The 19,703-nt window shown below is 39.6% G+C and overlaps 1 protein-coding gene across 2 annotated transcripts in view; it reads right to left on the bottom strand.

Moving 5' to 3' along the window:
* LOC136857745 (cathepsin L) overlaps nucleotides 1-19,703 on the bottom strand; it is a 118,883-nt gene that overhangs the window by 15,867 nt on the left and 83,313 nt on the right. For both annotated transcript variants that reach the window (XM_067136640.2, XM_067136641.2), the window contains exons 3-4: nucleotides 14,850-14,999; nucleotides 6,668-6,862 (exon numbers count right to left, since the gene is read on the bottom strand). In XM_067136640.2, the coding sequence (XP_066992741.2) occupies nucleotides 6,668-6,862; nucleotides 14,850-14,999 (345 nt within the window). The remainder of the gene's footprint in view (nucleotides 1-6,667; nucleotides 6,863-14,849; nucleotides 15,000-19,703) is intronic.

The raw sequence follows: 19,703 nt of genomic DNA, 5'->3' as shown, positions 1-19,703 counted from the left end.
TTAGTTTAATGAAAAAAACACATACATTTTCAAAATGTCATAAAATTTCCAAAAATGTTATTATCTTGAAATTGTTTTCACCAAGTTGAAGTATTTCATTCATAGAATGTTGTGAACTAGGATCTTCTAATTATCAAAAAACAGAAAGGGAGCTAGACATAATTTTTGACAAAATTTTAAAAATAATTAAAAACCCGTGTTACAATGGCTATAAAAATAATAATAACAATAACAATATTCACAATATTAAGAAAGTACTAGTTTACAACATTCCCACATTCATTAGCTTTAATTTAATCTATCATTTATTTTTCTATCTCAATTTTAAGGATCTTTAAATTTATTTGAAATGTGGGAAGGTGTGCAAAAAATTACATTCAAGAAAAACAGCACTGAAGTTTTAGGACTAAGTTATGAACATAATCCACTTATTTGGGCACCTAGAAACTTGCCTGTTCCATAGGTTGGACCCTCTTTTAGAAGTTTCTTGTCTTCTTTTAGTTTTCTTCTGCCTCTCAAGTACTGCCTCCTCTGCTTTTGTTCTGCAGTACTTTGATTTGCACCTTTGTGCAACCATACTGCATCAGCTTCAAGTATACCAGATGATGTGTACTTGCCAGAAGCAATTCCCACCCTCTTCAGTATTTCAATTTCCACTCCGTTCTCCCAGTTGAAATGGCAAACAGCATCCATCACTCCTTATTTTAAGGTATCAAGCCCCACCTTTATGTCTCATTAGGACACCTTCTCCATACCATGGCATCGAATGACTCATTATTTTGAGTCAATCCATGCAAAGACTTAGCATTTCTGGGTCGGTGAGTTGCTCATATATAGGCTTCACAGCTTGAAGAATGCCAAAGGACAGGCCTGGTTTGAATTAAAATTGTTCAATCTCATTATTTGCTTTAGCTCACTGAGAGTTCCTACAGGACACCAATGGTGGGTGGGACGGACCTTTGTTGCTGTCAAATGGTACAATGTGGCCCATATGCCATTTGACATGGCGTGAGTACTGCTTGTGTTGGAACGTAAAGCAATTCCAAATAATTTTGCATCTTATCGATGAGTGCTCCTGTCAGTTGCGGAATTCATAATCACAGTTGCTGCAAAACAATGCAAGGGACATTTCCCAACCAAATCTCAGAATTTCTAGGTTTTTTTACAAAAACTGTATTACAGCTGAAGCAACTAGGGCAAGCTAATGCAGATAATATATGTGTAAAGCACTCTATGTCAATAATGATATTGTAAATGTCACTAACACTATCAGATTCAATATTTACAGACGGAAGTTTGGACTGAGAATCACTAGCAAATGATTCCCTTACATTAGGCCTACCTTCCGTCTCACTATTTATACTGATAGCACAAGTAACACTGACATTCACCTTGCTATGTCTGTTTCCATGGAATTTTCTCTTTTTTCTTTGCTCTACATCGGCTTTTAGAACCCATTTTATACATACTCACAGAGAAACAAACTCTTTGGTCACAATGTGAAAGACCACTTGGCCACAAGGATGCAAACATATTTGTTTATATCCGTTGCCTAGCAATGGAATAAAAGTCTTTGGAATATACAAGTATTGACATCTGTTTGTCAGAACTATAAACTATGTACTCAGGAGGCATGTCACACCAAAGAGATAAATTTGAATAAGAAAATCTGACACGATGTTTACATGTAAGCAGGACACTGCAGCCACGCCCCTTATCACGCGCGCAAGTGGCTATTTAAATCTTATTTTCGGATACTTGCAGTTGGAATATATGTGTGAATTATATCTCATTTTGAAGTAGAGACTTCAAGCTTTCATTTCCAGTGAAAAAATTAAAATGGCATTTTTGGGCGAAAAAGGCGATTTCGAACGTTAATACATACCTTAAGCCAAAAGTAATGTGTCTAATTAAGCACACGAAGGTAATAGCAAAGTTCGCCTCTGGAAGAGGTACTGGTCCTCCTTCCACGTTGTATCCGCCGACCCAAAGTCTCACGCTTCAGGACACTGCCCTTGAGGTCGTAGAGGTAGGATCCCTCACTGAGTCCACGGGAGAAACCAACGGATTAAGAAAGAAAGAAAGGAAGGAAGAAAATAACAAAAATAAAAGTATATAATGCGCCTTCTCTCCATGTTTGCTGTACAGATATATGGGGTTGTCTAGACATATTTTCAGCAATTTTTCCTTTCAACTGAGGTGCTGTCTATATTCAGATACATGAAGCTCATTTTGCTCGTCTTATTTTCCTGTTCTTGAATCAGCTGATTACAACAACGAGCCTAACAAGGGAGGTCTGTAGTGTTACAGACGCCGATATATTTCAATCTTTCGTGAGTTTAATCTGTGTGAGTTCAAAATCAATGCCTATTTGTCAACGTTTAAATTTTAAAACATAAGGCATAAGCCGTCATATAAACCAGCTTTTTGAAAACATTGTCGTAGAATAGTGTTCAAAGATGAACATTCTGTTTGCAGACTTGTGTGAATTAAATAAATGCCACCGCCATCCTCCATTTTAAACTAGTTATGTGGCCTCGTTTACTTCTGTTACATGCTTCCTTTCATTGATAATGTGTTTTATGCTAATGTTTAATCATAGCACCATTTTCCGTAAGTAGATATTATAAAGCATTTATCTAATATGTATAATATTGTAATTAAACGTCTGAATAAAATATATTATCAATAAAAGGACGTGTTGAAAAGGGCATGCAGATGAATTCACCAACTAATTATAAAAAATGGCGGTAGATTGTGACTATTGTAACGGCCACAGAGTTTTGAGAATTTCGTCGACTTACTTGTTAGAGGATGGCCGATGCGGTAAAGGCGTGCTCGGTTCACCGTCAGTAAGTCGAAAAATTTAAGAAACGAGATTTCCACTTCCGGAGGTGCATATGGCCCTGAGGTTCACTCAGCCTACACCAAAACTGAATATCAGGTTAATTCCTGGGGGCAAAAGCGGCCTGGCGTAGAGCTAACCACTCTACCACATCAAGTGCCGGGGTTACGGATAGTGGAAGCCTTTACCTTCCACCACTCCAAGGGCCTTCATGGCCTGTACGGAGATGACTTTGCTTTGATTTATTTATTAGAAATAAAGAACAAATATTATGTGGATAATAAATGTTATTCAGTGTCCGAATCCATGGCTAAATGGTTAGCGTGCTGGCCTTTGGTGACAGGGGTCCCGGTTCGATTCCGTCAGGGTCGGGAATTTTAACTATAATTGATTGATTTTTTTGCTAGTTGCTTTACGTCGCACCGACACAGATAGGTCTTATGGCGACGATGGGACAGGGAAGGGCTAGGAGTGGGAAGGAAGCGGCCGTGGCCTTAATTAAGGCACAGCCCCAGCATTTGCCTGGTGTGAAAATGGGAAACCACGGAAAACCATCTTCAGGGCTGCCGACAGTGGGGTTCGAACCTAATATCTCCCGAATACTGGATACTGGCCGCACTTAAGCGACTGCAGCTATCGAGCTCGGTAACCATAATTGGTTAATTTCTCTGGCACAGGGGCTGGGTGTACGTGTCGTCTTCATTATCATTTCATCCTCATCACGACGCGCAGGTCGCCTACGGGAGTCAAATCAAAAGACCTGCATCTGTCGAGCCGAACATGTCCTCGGACATTACCGGCACTAAAAGCCATACGCTATTTCATCTTTTCAATGTTATTCAGTAGAACGTGGTACTCTTGGAATGTGGGTGGTGTGACGTCACTCTTTCTTTTTCATTATTAAATTTGTTATTATATACAACTGACCACGATGTATTCATAACGACAGCTAACCTCCAACTGAGCGCGTGAGTCAACACAGCTCCATCTTGACACAGTGTATACATGTGACGGCACGTATTTAGCACAAAGTTTGTCTTACTCTGAAGAGCTATTTCATGAAAACTGACTTGATTTTTCTTTTTGCAACAGGTAGCCTCCTTTTTTATCTGTCAATTGAGACGTTAAACATAATCGTAAGTTAATACTGTCGGCGATATAAGTGTTCTACCCAAACACTAAAAGCGTCTTACCGGGCGAGTTGGCCGTGCGCGCAGAGGCGCGCGGCTGTGAGCTTGCATCCAGGAGATAGTAGGTTCGAATCCCACTATCGGCAGCCCTGAAAATTGTTTTCCGTGGTTTCCCATTTTCACACCAGGCAAATGCTGGGGCTGTACCGGCCACGGCCGCTTCCTTCCAACTACTAAGCCTTTCCTATCCCATCGTCGCCATAAGACCTATCTGTGTCGGTGCGACGTAAAGCCCCTAGCAAAAAAAAAAGCGTCTTAACATTTCTCTTTCCATGTACCCGTTCTCGAGGAGCGAAAGTCTAAGTTAAAAATAAATAAAAAAATATGACTTCATAGGGACTCGAATCTGTTCCTTAGACATTATGCTATTAGAAGGCTTCCCTAAACGGTGCCGTGTATAACAACTTACAACAAATGAAAAATTAAAGAAAATTAGTGTCCAGTCAAGGTAATTTCCAATTAAGTTTTGAGATTTTACCAATGTTCATTTACCTGGGTGTCCTCCACACTGTAGCCGCGAGAGAGCGATGTGACTGTAACAACTCAAGGGACGCAACCTGCAACACGATACCGATCACAGTTACGGTATCTTTTTTTCTGAGCTAATTTAAGTTGTAGCCTATGTCACAAAAATACAGCTAAAAACTTGCCAGGCAATTCAAATCTTATCTAACGCTCGAAGTGACCGATAATAATAATAATAATAATAATTTCGTGTGGCTATTTTTAGCCGAATGCATCCCTTGTAAGACAGATCCTCCGATGAGGGTGGGTGGCATCTGCCATGTGAAGGTAACTGCGTGTTATTGTGGTGGAGGATAGTGTTATGTGTGGTGTGTGAGTTGCAGGGATGTTGGGGACAGCACAAACACCAAGCCCCCGAGCCAATGAAATTAACCAATGAAGGTTAAAATCCCCGACCCGGCCGGGAATCGAACCCGGGACACTCTGAACTCCAGTACGCTGACCATTCTGCCAACGAGTTGGACACCGATAATAATTACGCGCCGGGTAACTACGGTTTACGTTGCCGATAGCGCTACCTGAGAATGGTCGAAGGGATATAAACTTGTATGCGGAGGTCAAGTTATGCATTACTTTAATCGTAGGTGGTAGAACCAGTAGCGTAGCCAGGATCGACCTATGTTGGGGAGGGGGCGGGGTTATATTTTAAAAATGATGATAGAATACAATGAAGGTGCTAATGCGTTTGTGGTGCCCGCATGCAAGACTTGCCATTATGAGGACACTGATTCATGAGAATTATGTTGATATTGCAGTGCGCTGCAAAATCTTAGATTAAAATACAGAACAAGAACAATACAATCAAGGCCAACAGTTTTACAGTCAATGATATGTTCAGATTACCATCTAAAATCCAACTTTGGAGGCATCTTAGAAAATAGATTCGACAGATCTGTTGGTTCTGCAATTATGTCTCCCAATGTTTATTTAGTTTATTGCCAGTTTCTGTTTATTTTGTGAAATGTACATAGGGAGAGGGTTCTAACTCCCCAGGGGCCCCTTTTGGCTACGCCCCTGAGTAGAACCGGCCATGAGTGTACATCATATGCAAAACCAATGGACATTGTGATGCCTAAAAGCAGTAATGAAGTAATACCCATGCATTAATTAGGATAATAGAAGTATTGAGGATGATAATAATAATAATAACTTAGATAACCATACTACAGTAAGCATTTGAACGATTCACTTTATTGAGGGTCGTAGTTGTTGTTAATTGAGTCATCAGTGAAAGTAAATGCAGTATGGCTTTTAGTGCCGGGAGGTGTCCGAGGACTTCGGCTCACCAGGTGCAGGTCTTTTGATTTGACGTCCGTAGGCGACCTGCACTTAGTGTTGAGGATGAAATGATGAAGATGACACATACACCCAGTCCCCGTACCAGGGGAATAGCCAATTATGCTTAAAATTCTCAACCCTACCGGCAATCGAACCCGGGACCCCTGTGACCAAAGGCCAACACAGTAACCATTTAGCCATGGAGAATCATCAGTGCATAGACTGGTTTGATGCAGCTGTCCATTTATTAGTGTGAACAGATATACTGTTATTATTAGCATATGGCAAGGAAATTATATACATAATAAACAATACACACACACACACACACACACACACACACACAAGAAACTGATTCACTTCAGGCATTAGTGTTATCTGTTATCATATCTGAATCTCCAACTTTTGAATCCACTGTAGTGCCTCAATGCTTTCGAGAAGTGGGAAAGCCGCTCGAATAACTCTACTGACTTGCGCCTGCATAACATCTTCAGAGGGGGAAAAATTGCTAATGGATCCCAATTGCCACGTGCAACTTGGTCCGGACTGAACAGGAACAAGACAGGTCGTTACCATCTCCAGAACGTGATTGTGGAGCCCCTCGCCAGACCATCCCCCACATTTTAAGCGAGTGTCAACTACGGTATAATCCAGGTAGATTGGAAGACTTCCTACCACTAACAACAGATATACTGTAATATCTCGTTAAGAGGAGAAGACACAGTTATCTGTTTCAATTCCCAAGTGATATCTTCAGATCCAGAGATTTTAATTCCAATGTTAATTATGAAGAAATGAGTCGAATGCTTATCTTTAAAATGATACTCACAGAGCTGAAAGTCCAACAGGATGCACAGTTCCCTTGGTTCTTGACCGGAGTGACAACCCCTTTCTTCCTCCAGTCTATTTCATCAGGGACCTTCACGTTCTCTGGACTGACGTAATTAGCTTCTCTCACAGACTGCTGCGGCTGCGGTTCCGATATGTTGTGTAACAAAATCGTGTTGAGGAACTCTTCATGGCTCTGGAATTAAGAATATAAAGATCAATGCCGGTAATCTGTTACAGTTTATCAGTCAGTATCACGCACTCTCAACCATAATCTACCATATATAGTCTTGACGTCACTAAAGAGGAGTGCTAAAGAAATAAGAAATGAAGCAATTTCCCGTTGCATTCCTCCACTAGCCAGATGGTATCTAACATATATCAGCATACTAAGCTCACTGAAATGTACACACCAACCGACCGTATGAACGAAACTTTCACAACTACATCACAGGGACTTGCTGCGGAAAGAATGGCATGTTGGCTTCGCTCATACCTCAGTGACTTTCATATTGCCAAATCCAAGGATGACAATGAGACCGATGTATGAAAGTTCTAGCTCATACCGGAAGATATAGTGTATAACGGTCCATCAGAAATTGATTTGTAAGCGCACTCAACTATGGTCATAATAACAATAGCAAATTGTCTGGGAACTTCACGGTGCCTGACAGGGATGCCTACTGTTACCGTGCTCTTTAATATTCATGGTGAGTACATATCCTCACTGCTGTGCCAAAACGGCGAATGTGACAATGCTCTTCCTCTCAATTATTTCCCTTAAGACTGGTCACACCTCCCAGCCACAGTCCATCAGAACAACTTTTGTTGAGTTAAATTTTTCTATGCGCGTGTATAAAGGAAAATGAATCTTACCGTACCGTACTGTAGGAATGCTTTCTTTTTTTTTTACTAGTTGCTTTACGTCGCACCGACACAGATAGGTCTTATGGCGACGATGGGACAGGAAAGGCCTAGGAATGGAAAGGAAGCGGCCGTGGCCCTAATTAAGGTACAACCCCAGCATTTGCCTGGTGTGAAAATGGGAAACACGGAAAACCATCGTCAGGGTTGCCGACAGTGTGGTTCGAACCCACTATCTTCCGGATGCGAGCTCACAGCTGCGCGCTCCTAACCGCACGGCCAACTCGCTCGGTTACTGTAGGAATATACAGAGTGTATCTGTGATGATGTTACAAAGTTTGAGGGATGGCGGAGGACCGCAAATGGATCAATTTGAGATAAGGAACCGTAGTCCAGAAACTTTAGAGTCAAAGGTTATTAATAATCCAAGTTGTTTAACGTCCGTCCGTTCTTAACAGACGCCGTGGTGTCGGAATTTCGTCCCGCAGTAGTTCTTTAAAGTGCCGGAAGCCAACGGCATGGGATTGTCACCTTTAAACACCCTTACAAGCCACCGATCTCAGTCGGGTTTACCGGGCGAGTTGGCCGTGCGGTTAGGAGCGCGCAGCTATGAGTTCACATCCGGGAGATAGTAGGTTCGAACCGCATTGTCGGCGGCCCTGAAGATGATTTTCCGTAGTTTCCCATTTTCACACCAGGCAAATGCTGGGGCTATAACTTAATTAAGGGCACGGTAGCTTCCTTCCCATTTCCAAGCCTTTAATGTCCCATCGTCGCCATAAGACCTATCTGTGTCGGAGCGACGTAAAACAAATAGCTCAGTCGGGTTTGAACCCGTTAACGTGACGCTGTTCGAACGGGTACGGTAGCACTTTGTGCGACGATCCAATGCCTGCATTGATGCAGGAAGACGCTATTTCGAACATTTATTGCAAATGGAGCAGTTTGTAAAACTTATGCGGGTAAGCGGACTTAAATGAGTAGAATTTTGCTTAAACTTTTGACTCGATCTTTTCCGGTCTATGATTCCTTATCTCAAATTGATCCATTCACCGTCCTCCATCAACCCTGAAACTTTGTAACATCTTCACGGATACACTCTGTATTTGCATGACATATTTACCCACTCCTGGAGTATGATGTATTTAAGACTGAGAGCCGCGGCCAGTCTTAAGGAAAATAATGGATAGAAAGAGCATTGTCAGATTCGCGGTTTTGGTACACCAGCGGCGATATTAGAGCGGCATTTGAGGAATGAGATTGTAGATTTCCCCTTGAACTCTCCAAGGTACCTAACCTGTTTTATGATGACGATACTATATTCGTCGCTAGATATGAAATGGACATAACTGAGCTGATTACTCGTGTCAAAAATGTGAGCGCTCGAATGAGATTGTATATTATAATCAAAATAATGATTAAGTCAAGAAATTATCCAGAACAGAATCAGAAATCGTCTCATAAATGTTCTACCTTGGTTCGGTCATTTTCAATTCAGATAGCTGAGCTCCTGGGTATTCCACCATATCAAAGAATGATAACTGATGTAACAACAGAAGAATAAAAATCAACAAACGTTGACACATTTACATATGTAGGGTATTGCTCCCTGATAATGGTACCATACATAAGTATGTCACTCACCGAAAAAATACAGCTCGGGGCAAATGGCGCAGTCTTTATGGGGTGCTATGTGATAAAAATGTGTCCATAAGAACAAGCTCTGGTCCCGATATCACTCCATGAAGTTCATTCATCACATTAAATATTTCCTGAACATTCAAGTAAATATATAAAACTGTTGTTCGAACGGCCATGTTCTTCAGAAGTTAATGCTGGGTAGTTGAGAAAACACAATAGTCTAACTACTGTGATGCGAGCATGCTGCGCTGCTTAGGAGGAATCTCATTAAAGGGCAGTAGCGGCAATTGGGGCGAGATACCTTCAGAATGTTATGGAGAAAACATTATATTTTTATTCCATTTTAGCAGGATAAACTATGAATGATAAGAATTATTTAAAAATTAATTTGTCTAGGCCCTGTTGTCTTATCAGCTATTTTTTGCTTTATTTTCTTTAATTATAAAAAAATTATTAAAGTAAATAACCTCATAATGTCGTTCGTCATGGTTAACAGATTTATATACAGTAGCACCACAGCAAGTATTGGAAACTCTTCCTTTGCTGTGAGGTGGGGTAGCAGGGGTATATTTTTTGCCAAGATCAGGAACACTATGGTATGATTCACCTACTTGCCGCGCCCATTCTTCAGTCTGGCCATCGCCTTCTGCTATGCGCTACACGCCCTTTTCACTCCGGCTGAGAGCACGTACATTGAACTAGTGTACATTTTCTCCACCACTCAACTCTCAACGCTACTAGGTTGTCTGTTGGATGGCGCGCTGGCAGACACTAATTTCTTCTTCCCCGTTGTGCACAATATTTTCTAAAAGTGATATCCTGACGTTTTATATGAATGTAACACAGATCGAAGGCTAGGAATGGAGGTAGGTCTTTTTTGGTAGGGTGAAGAATCAGAGACTTCAATACTTATCCATTGGGCAGTCGTCTCATCATATTCGCATTTGCCTTGTGGTCATCTGAAACAAACCTTAAAATTACGAAACCAATAGTTTCAACCTATCTGATGATTGACAGTGTGAGATTGTACACTTTAATACCAGGCAGCCTCTTCGAAAAGAAATAGACAAGAAATATACTACATAAAAGAAAGCATAACAAACTATTGGCAAGAGCTGGTTCTTATCCCTTGCTCCTTATTGGAAAAATATGCCACCTGAAAGAAAGCATAATAAACTATTGGCAAGAGCTGGTTCTTATCCCTTGCTCCTTATTGAAATGGACATACTGCCAGAACTGTCTGCACTTCGACTAGCCTCGGCATGTGTTGATGTAGCCTTATGACGAAAAGAATATCTGCCCAACACTTCTCATATAACAATTGCTGCTTTTTTTTGCTATTTCATCAATAATGAGAGAGAACTTTTTTTTTTTTCGGCCTCATTCCTTCTTTCAATTTCTACGGTAAGTCTTTCTTTGAGAAGATCTGCCACTCCTGTCTGGCACGACATGTCTCCTTGGTAACGATCCAATGTGCTCCTAGGAGGCAAGTTGGATAAATGATTTCGTGCGCAAGCATAACATTTCGGAGAAGTAAATTGCCAGATAATGCAGTTTTATTCAGTTTTCTGAACAACAGCTGGTTGTAATTTAAAAAAATCCAGTATGAATGAGGTCTTCGAGTCCTCAGGATTGCGCTCATTGGTGTCTATTATTGTTTTCATAATGTATGGTACTAATTCCTGAAATCATCCATCTTCACTTTCTCTATTTCAAAATCAGCTTACAGCTAATTATTTCCTTATTGGTACGCCACAATTTTAATCTCAAACGGTTTTGTCTTTGCCGGCTTCAAAACACTTGTTGGTTGTGCGTACTCCAACAAACTTACTGGCAGTATCTGCCAGCTGACCGGCATAAGCATTGTTATCGTAAACTCCTGATTCATCATCGAAATTCTCGTCTCTCTTCCTCTTATTTCCAGGGTTTTGCCCTTGTTCATGTTTCTTTATTGGTCGTCTTTCTAGTGCTGATTTTAATTTTGGCATCTTACGCTTGGGATAATCTCTAAATACAAAAGGAACATCATTTTTTTCTATTTACTTATTTTTAGTCCAGGACGGTAATCTGCTTCAACAAAAATGCAGAATATACACTAGAGATGTTCTGATTTCAAAATTTGGAACGAAACTGTCCTGTGACAACTTTGTCAGCCATTTATTTCTTAGGTCTGCATCACATGGGAATCCGTGAAACGAAATGCCTTTACTTTTCTCGCTCTGGCTTTTGCACTACGGCACACAGCAATAAACGACTGTAAATAATATGCCGATACCGGTACCTACAAGTAGTAAAAAATTATACTTTAATTAGATGATTGCCATTTTTCAGTTTATAAGTAGGCTATGCATTGTAATAACCAAATACAAAATATTCTACAATGTGGCCTGGTTATTTTTCTGGGTCTTAATTCGATTAAAGTAAAAGTCGAGTGAATTAATCACGAACTTAAGCGGGCATGCAGTTGTGGATACACACGAATATTATAACATTTTAAATTTACATACCGGTATATGTAGACTACTATACGTACCGGTACCTTTCACTATTTCCAGAATTATGCTAAATTCTCGTACATACCACTCTGAAGATAACTAGTACTGCAGAATTTCACACCAAAACGCACGCAATACGTACTATTACAGTATGAAACACCAGCTAATTTCAATTTATAACGATGGTCTCAGCGTTATGAAATAGGTTTTCTGGATCCTATACACGCGGAGAGATGACATCCTGCTGGCGCCTCTGCGGGAAGTACGGTAACCATGAAGCGTTCGCTCGAAAGTACAGGAAGCGTGGAGAGTGAAGAAGCGTGTAATGCAGAGCAGAAGGTGATAGTCTGGCAATCTCTTTAGTGTCTGTTAGCTTCTTAGTGTGTAGTCAAATACTAAACAATTTTTAATTGTATAATCACGCCGTACTTATATTTAATTGTAATACATTTGTAATATTGTTCCTTTGGTGAAAGTTTTATTGTAAGGTATTGAATTAAAATCTCAGTAAAGTATTTTAACGCACTTAAGTTAGTAAACTGTCAGTCCTTACTTTTCTGCCAAAATTCGCTCGGATAGCATAAACATTTTTTCATTTTGTAGCTTTCTTTTTCTTGCAGTTTTGATGTATATGTATGTATATAAACCCCCTCCCCTTCCCACTCCTAATTCCCAATCACCGCTACTGTTAAGGATTCAATTAAAGAACGAGTATGTGTGGGGAAGTTTCAAGGTTACACCCATAAGAGAAATGCTAACTGAGGCGGGTTTAAGTTGGTACGGTCATGTAATACGCCGCCCAGAAGATTGTATAATCTAGAAGTGCCTTCCCATTGCCAACAGCAAAAGAAGAGAGATATGAAAATCTTTGGGCTTGAAGAATAAAAAGAAACGGACAGGAAACAATATCTCCTCATGAGGTACTTAACTAATTACTGTTTGCATGAAGAAGCAATACCAAATGAATGGAAAGTTGCTATTGTAGTCCCTGTGTACAAAGGAAAAGGTGATACACATTAAGAGGAGTCATGGCCGAAGTTAGGAACTTCTCCAATTTACCACTTATCACAACGAAATTTAAAACACAAGCATATATTAATAAGAGCACCATACAAAATTTGAAGTTGATTAGTTAAATTGTTGCAAGCTTATTAATAATTTTTTTTATGTTGCCTGGGAAATGGTCCCTGCGGCACAGTTTTCATCATTTGTGGGTTATAATTTTTTTACAATTTGTCTTTTACGTCACACCGACACAAATAGGTCTTACGGTGACGATAGGATGGGAACGGCCTAGGAGTGGGAAGAAAGCTGTCGTGGCCTTAATTAAGGTACAGTCCCAGTATTTGCCTGGTGTGAAAATGGGAAACCACGGAAAACCATCTTCAGAGCTGCTGACAGTGGGGTTCGAACCCACTATCTCCCGGATGCAAGCTCACAGCTGCGTGGCCCTAGCCGCACGGCCAACTCGCCCGGTGGGTTATAATTTGACGGACTTGTCAATGATACTCATATACTTAATAACAACCGTGGGTTTTGCAATCAGGTATAAACTATGGCAGACATAAGTTTTTCAACTTGTCCTTATTCATACAACAGACAAAAGAAAAATTTGAAGGCAATATTCAACTGATAATAAAATGCAGAACTGCTTTTAATTCCTGTAAATTTTGAAACTTTATCAGAAAATTTCAGATGAATCTGATGAGAACTCTGTTGCATTGAGCAGTTTATACATTGCAAAGAGCTGATAATATTTTGGGCTAGAAAAATGAAATAGAAGGTTTCGAGAAAGATACTTGCATTAAAACTGCTCTGGACTGTAAGTTGCTCCCACAGACTTCTGTCTCCTCTTGTGCACAGCCTATGCCTCCTAAAGGTAAATATATCCCAGCGGGATTATTGAAATGGTAGTCCGAAAGAACTTTGAAACCAATGTTGTCTGACAGCATGAAAGAAAGAGGCGGATGTTTGCTCTACATACGCCGTGCCACTACCCTTTAAATCCAGTATTTAGAGATTTGAAATGGCATTAGGGCAAATGTGATAACGGGATTTGAAAGAGAAAAAATGGGGGATTTTTAAGGTTAAAATTGAAAATACGATTTTTTGGGGTAAAAAATCACAACACTTGAGTTATGACTCCCCTCAAGGAGGTAAAAACACGCCAGTAAGCTCTGAGAAAGCATTATTTCTGATTATATTAGACACATTTTCGAAATTACTAACTGGTTTGATAGAAGGCAGTTCGGGTTTAGGAAAGGTCCAGGGAGGCTCAACTGGTAGGATTCCGGCAAGATGTAGCGGAAAGTTAAATGAACTGTACCGCTATTCACCTATTCAAGACTTTTAATAGGGTACATTATGGGAGATTACAGACGAAAGTTAAGGCTATTGAACTAGACAGAAGAGCGGCTGAATGGGCGGCTAAATTTCTACAACATATAACTCAGAGAATTAGAGAAGGTGAAGCATTATCCGATCCTATAATGATTAAGCGGGGGAGGGGGGTTCAGATCAGTATTATTGGACCTTTATGTTTTCTTGTATATATATAAATGATGTAAATAAAGGACTGGAAACCGAGATACGGCTTTTTGGGGATTATGTTATACTGTCTAGGCTAATAAATAAGTTACAGGATTTGTGAGATGGACAGCAAGTAATGTATGATGGTAAACGCGACGAAAAGTCAGGTTGTAAATTTCACCAAGAGGGAACGTCCTCACAGTTTTAATAACTTTCTTGCTTTGGCGATAGTACTTCATGAGAATCACTATAAGTACCTAGGTGTTAATATGAGGAAAGATCTTCATTGGGGTAATGACATTGACTGGATTGTAAATAAATGTTACAGATGTCTTCATATGGTTACTGGAATATTTAGGTTTTACAGTAAGGATGTAAAGGAGAAGGTGTATAAGTGTCTAATAAGACCCCAATTAGAGTATGGTTCAAGTATATGGGACTCACACAAGGATCACTTGATATGAGAACTGGAAAATATCTAAAGGAAAACAGCACGATTTGTTCTGGGTTATTTCCTGTCTCACAGAGCTGAATCCAGGTAACTTCGGAACACTAACGACAAGTAATTTTGGATTTGATGTCTAAATCTTGGACGATATTATTCCTGCGAACAATAAAATAGGCTGTCAGTATGTAAAGAACATAAACACTTACCAGATCTGCAAATGGATTCAGTTTCAGCTTGAAGGGTATTGCTCCACTTTCATACAATTTGTCATATTCGTCGACGAACAGCTTATTCGTCTTGAAGATATTCAGACGAATTTGTTCTTCTACGGCGCTGTACGTCTTTCCAGCTACATTCTGTGAAGAGCGATCACACAAATGAATTAGCAATTTTGCCTGAGTTTTAGAACTACTGCTTTTTATACAAAGAATGGAGGAGGTTAGTATGTCATATATTGTTTCAGAATTCGGATGCTTTGCCTCATTGTTGTTGTTGATTGCAAATTATATTGCAGACGTGAAATGTTTTGCTTAACAGTTTCGCGTACCTTGTAGGTGCGAAGTCTGTACTTATATGTGCATTCACAGGTAACTGGAGCTAAATATGAGGAGGAATCGGCAATAGCCAATGCAGTAATACGATACATAACAAAATTTAATAGAATGGCAATGGACTATAGGTAATAAATTTGACCTAGGGGTACCTTTTCGTAGTTATCATTTTCACCTAACATATTTTTTTTTCAAAAATAATGGTCAGCATCGGGAGAGATTGAGAATAACTCCACAGAAAGAACATCGACGTTAAATAAGTCCAGTGACACTTACGCTTTTCGGAAACTTAAAGCCCCGTAGGCCCTAATTATTGTTTAATTTAATTGTTTAGTCTCTTTATATATTTCTATTTCTCTATTTTTCTTGTTTCATTGCTAATTGTCAGATAATTATTCATTTTTATAATTGTTTATTATTATGGCCCTATCATTGCGGCAAATGAACCTTGAGGAATTAATTCACTTTCAGTAGGACTAATCTCCCATACACACATCAGCGATGGTCCAGAGATGGTTCGTCGCTCAGGATGAAATCAGTCTTATAGACTGGCGTCTTTGCGTCCCAGATCTCAGCTCAATCGAAAACGTGTGGACTTGAACAAAGCGCGTCATGAGGAAGAACTGGCCCGACCTTGCATCTGTGCAATTTCTATAAGTAATAACTGGCAAAGATTTGTGCTCTTTTGATATAACTTAGTTCTATACATGCTCATAGTGTTAAGTTATTTATTCATATTACTGTTTGTGTTCGTATCATTAATATCATTGGAATTAATAATATTATTATTATTTGTATAAAAAGTATGTAGCAATAATTGATCTATCATCGGCTATTATAATTAGCGAAATATCCCTGTTACAGACGCAAATAAATAAATAAATAAATAAATAAATAAATAAAATAAATAAATGCCGCATTTGTATTTGGCTGGAAATGAAGTAGGGAAAATATAAGGCAAGATATTTGTATCGTGGTACAAAACGGGGTTTTAATATAATTATATATGTACGTAAGGCTGAGTGCACCCCATTCCAGTCTCTCTAAGCAGTTTTCAATACGCAGAACGGCCAGAAGTCGAAGCCATACTAACCGAACAGAAAAATTAGTTGGCTAGAGGTAAAGTAATAATGAAAGCGTTACAGCCAATCAGCACGTTTTGAAACCCCAATTACTTTCGACAGATAATGAAACTAGCCCTCCTACACCACTTTTTTGATACAGAATAGTCTGAATTTTCGGAACATACTTGTATCGGTGAGAGTTACAAAAAAAGCATGAAAGTCTTCTTTTTGACATTCATCCGTTCGGGCAGACGGCAGATTGGTCGCATTTTTGTTTTCTGTCGCACATTTCTCGCCCGAGAGTTGATAAAACCCTGGGAGGGGCAGGTAATCCTTAGTTAGTCATCTCGTCGCTAGCCCGAGTTCTATTTCAGGCCGTCAACCACTTCCTACCATTTCTGTACAGTCCGAAAGCTGACGGTGACGGCCAAGCCGCCGTCTTGCGAGCGGAAGAGACAGTTAATTTTCCATCCCTCAACAGAAGGTGTAAGTAAATATTTAATTACTTTGGCTAGCATTTCGGAATTATATTCATCTTACGGTAAGCTAGTGTGGCAAAACGTTTTTCCTGTTCATTTCTGCGTTTAAATATAGCTTCTTTTTGCCAAAAAATAGGCTAGTAACGATGAGTTTACCGACCTAGTTACCTATCTTTTGTTCAGGGCTCAACAATATAGCGATTCTGAAGATATTCTTCGAATTCTGGCGAAGGAAGAAGAAGCAGTAACAGTTCTAGATTTGTGTTATTAAAAGAAAAATGTGAAAATTGTAAATAGATGACTCCTTTTTATTTTATATATTTTTCTATAAAACCTATCTTTTGGTTGAAATAGTAAAGAAAGAAATAAACTTGAAGGACTGAAAATGTGTTATCATTTTACTAACTAAAATATAAGAAGAAGTAGATTCAATTTGAAGATGTCTGTGGTGTACGTAATAAATATTTCTCTGAATTATTTAATAAATATGTGTGGTCAAAACTGTGCTTGTGAAGTTTTCTCAGAATTTTAGTCCTCATTATTTGGAACCTGTGCGGGTGAAGTTGAGAAAATTTGATGAATATGATCAAACATGATGGATGGCCAAGTTGCCGTCCACGCGAGCGCGAGATTTTTTTCTATTTGTTTTACGTCGCACCGACACAGATAGGTCTTATGGCGACGATGGGACAGGAAAGGCCTAGGGATGGGAAGGAAGCGGCCGTGGCCTTAATTAAGGTACAGCCCCAGCATTTGCCTGGTGTGAAAATGGGAAACCACGGGAAACCATCTTCAGGGCTGCCGACAGTGGGGTTCGAACCCACTATCTCCCGAATGCGAGCTCACAGCTGAGCGCTCCTCACCGCACGGCCAACTCGCCCGGAGCGAGCGCGAGCGGATGAAGGTTAAATCAAAATAATTTCTAGAGAACATGTGCGATTACAGTGTTCAATATCACATTGTAAAGAAGAAGGACCAGTGTATCCATTAACAAGTGATGCGTAGTCAGCGCGATGAATACTCTTGGCCATTATCCTTGGCCTTCAAGACCATGACCTCATCGCCATATAGCTCCTATTGTGCTCCCGTAGGTTGATTGGACTTCGGACCAGCTCTCAGATTCAGGTAACAGTCCCTGCCCAGCTCCTAGACGGCGGAGGCGGCTGTTGTATTTTCCCTTCTGAGTAGAGTTACAAGGGAATGGTTTCCTAGTTGTATTTCTCAGTAGAACAGTAATTGCCATCACCACCATATTTTACTTCTTTGCCATACATAGTGATTTTAATCCTTAAATGCGCAATTCATTATTTCTTCAAAATATTATGGTTTTTCAATCCAAGAGTAATACATTATTATCAGAATATATTGTATTTTTAAATACTTGTCAAAATACATATTTTTTATTTTCGATCAGTCGCAATGTTAGAGTTTTGAAGGTTTTACGTACCGGTATATGCAAAACTGTACGATTACTGAGGATACTGCGAAAAATTAGTCTTATTGATGTCCTTGCTCATGAATTCCCTGAGATAAACAGCATTTTAATTATTTTACCTTAGCTGTTTCAGGTTTACACCACTCCAGCTGGTTAGCAAGAAAAATCACTAAAAATAAAATATTGTTCATTTCTTGCTACGCTAGCGACACCTACGGAGTTCGTCTGCAAGGTAGAGGTAAATGCACACTTGTAAAATCGTAAATCAGATTTAACAAGCAAATAAATTATCCTTTGCACATATACAATGCTGTGAATTTAAATGTTAAAAACATTTGGATCTTCATCCTGTTTGTACACTTTTTTGTTAGAGAATCCATAGATACATCCAATGTGTTTATGTCTTCCTCTTTTTCCTTCAATTCCCCCTTCAAGTATTACTTGCAGCTGACGATACTTTTGATTATTCCTCACAATTTAACCCATGTAATCCAGTTCCCCGTTTTAATTGTTCAGAGTTCAGAGCGACTGGTCTGGAGTGCTTCTTCATTTCTCACGTGATCTTTTCACGAGATAATTTTTTTTTTTTTTACATTTTGCCGGTATATTCATGTCTGGAAAGCTGGATTCTCTGTTTTGTGGATTCTATCAACGTCCAGGCCTCTATACCATATAGCAGGTTGGAGTGGAGATAACACTTTACTTTTGTCTTTTGAGCTTTAGACTTAGATCACGACAGCATATACTTGATCATATTAGACTTAGATCACTACAGCATAGAGTTGATGTTAGTAGACTTAGATCAATACAGCATAGAGTTGATCCTAGCAGACTTAGATCAATACAGCATAGAGTTGATCCTAGTAGACTTTGATCATTACAGCGTACAGTTGATCCTAGTAGACTTAGATCACTACAGCATAGTGTTGATCCTAGTAGACTTAGATCACTACAGCATAGAGTTGATCCTTGTAGACTTTGATCATTACAGCGTAGAGTTGATCCTAGTAGACTTAGATCACTACAGCATAGAGTTGATCCCAGTAGACCTTGATCATTACAGCGTAGAGTTGATCCTAGTAGACTTATATCACTACAGCATAGTGTTGATCCTAGTAGACTTAGATCACTACAGCATAGAGTTTATCTTAGTAGACTTAGATCAGTACAGCATAGAGTTGATCCTAGCAGACGTAGATCACTACAGCATAGAGTTGATCCTTGTAGACTTTGAGCATTACAGCGTAGAGGTGATCCTCGTAGACTTAGATCACTACAGCATAGTGTTGATCCTAGTAGACTTAGGTCACTACAGCATTGAGATGATCTCAGTAGACTTAGATCATTACAGCGTAGAGTTGATCCTAGTAGACTTAGATCACTACAGCATAGAGTTGATCCTAGTAGACTTTGATCATTACAGCGTAGAGTTGATCCTGGTAGACTTAGATCCTAGTTTTCTCTATCCGGCAGTTGATTTCGACAAAAAGATCCCAGTTCTCGTTAATGTTAAATGCGAGATAGACTAAAT

Source organism: Anabrus simplex, chromosome 1 (assembly GCF_040414725.1).
Source record: "Anabrus simplex isolate iqAnaSimp1 chromosome 1, ASM4041472v1, whole genome shotgun sequence".
Taxonomy (NCBI): domain Eukaryota; kingdom Metazoa; phylum Arthropoda; class Insecta; order Orthoptera; family Tettigoniidae; genus Anabrus; species Anabrus simplex.
Note: the sequence above shows the minus strand (reverse complement) of the source record. Positions and strands in the feature narration are given on the sequence as shown.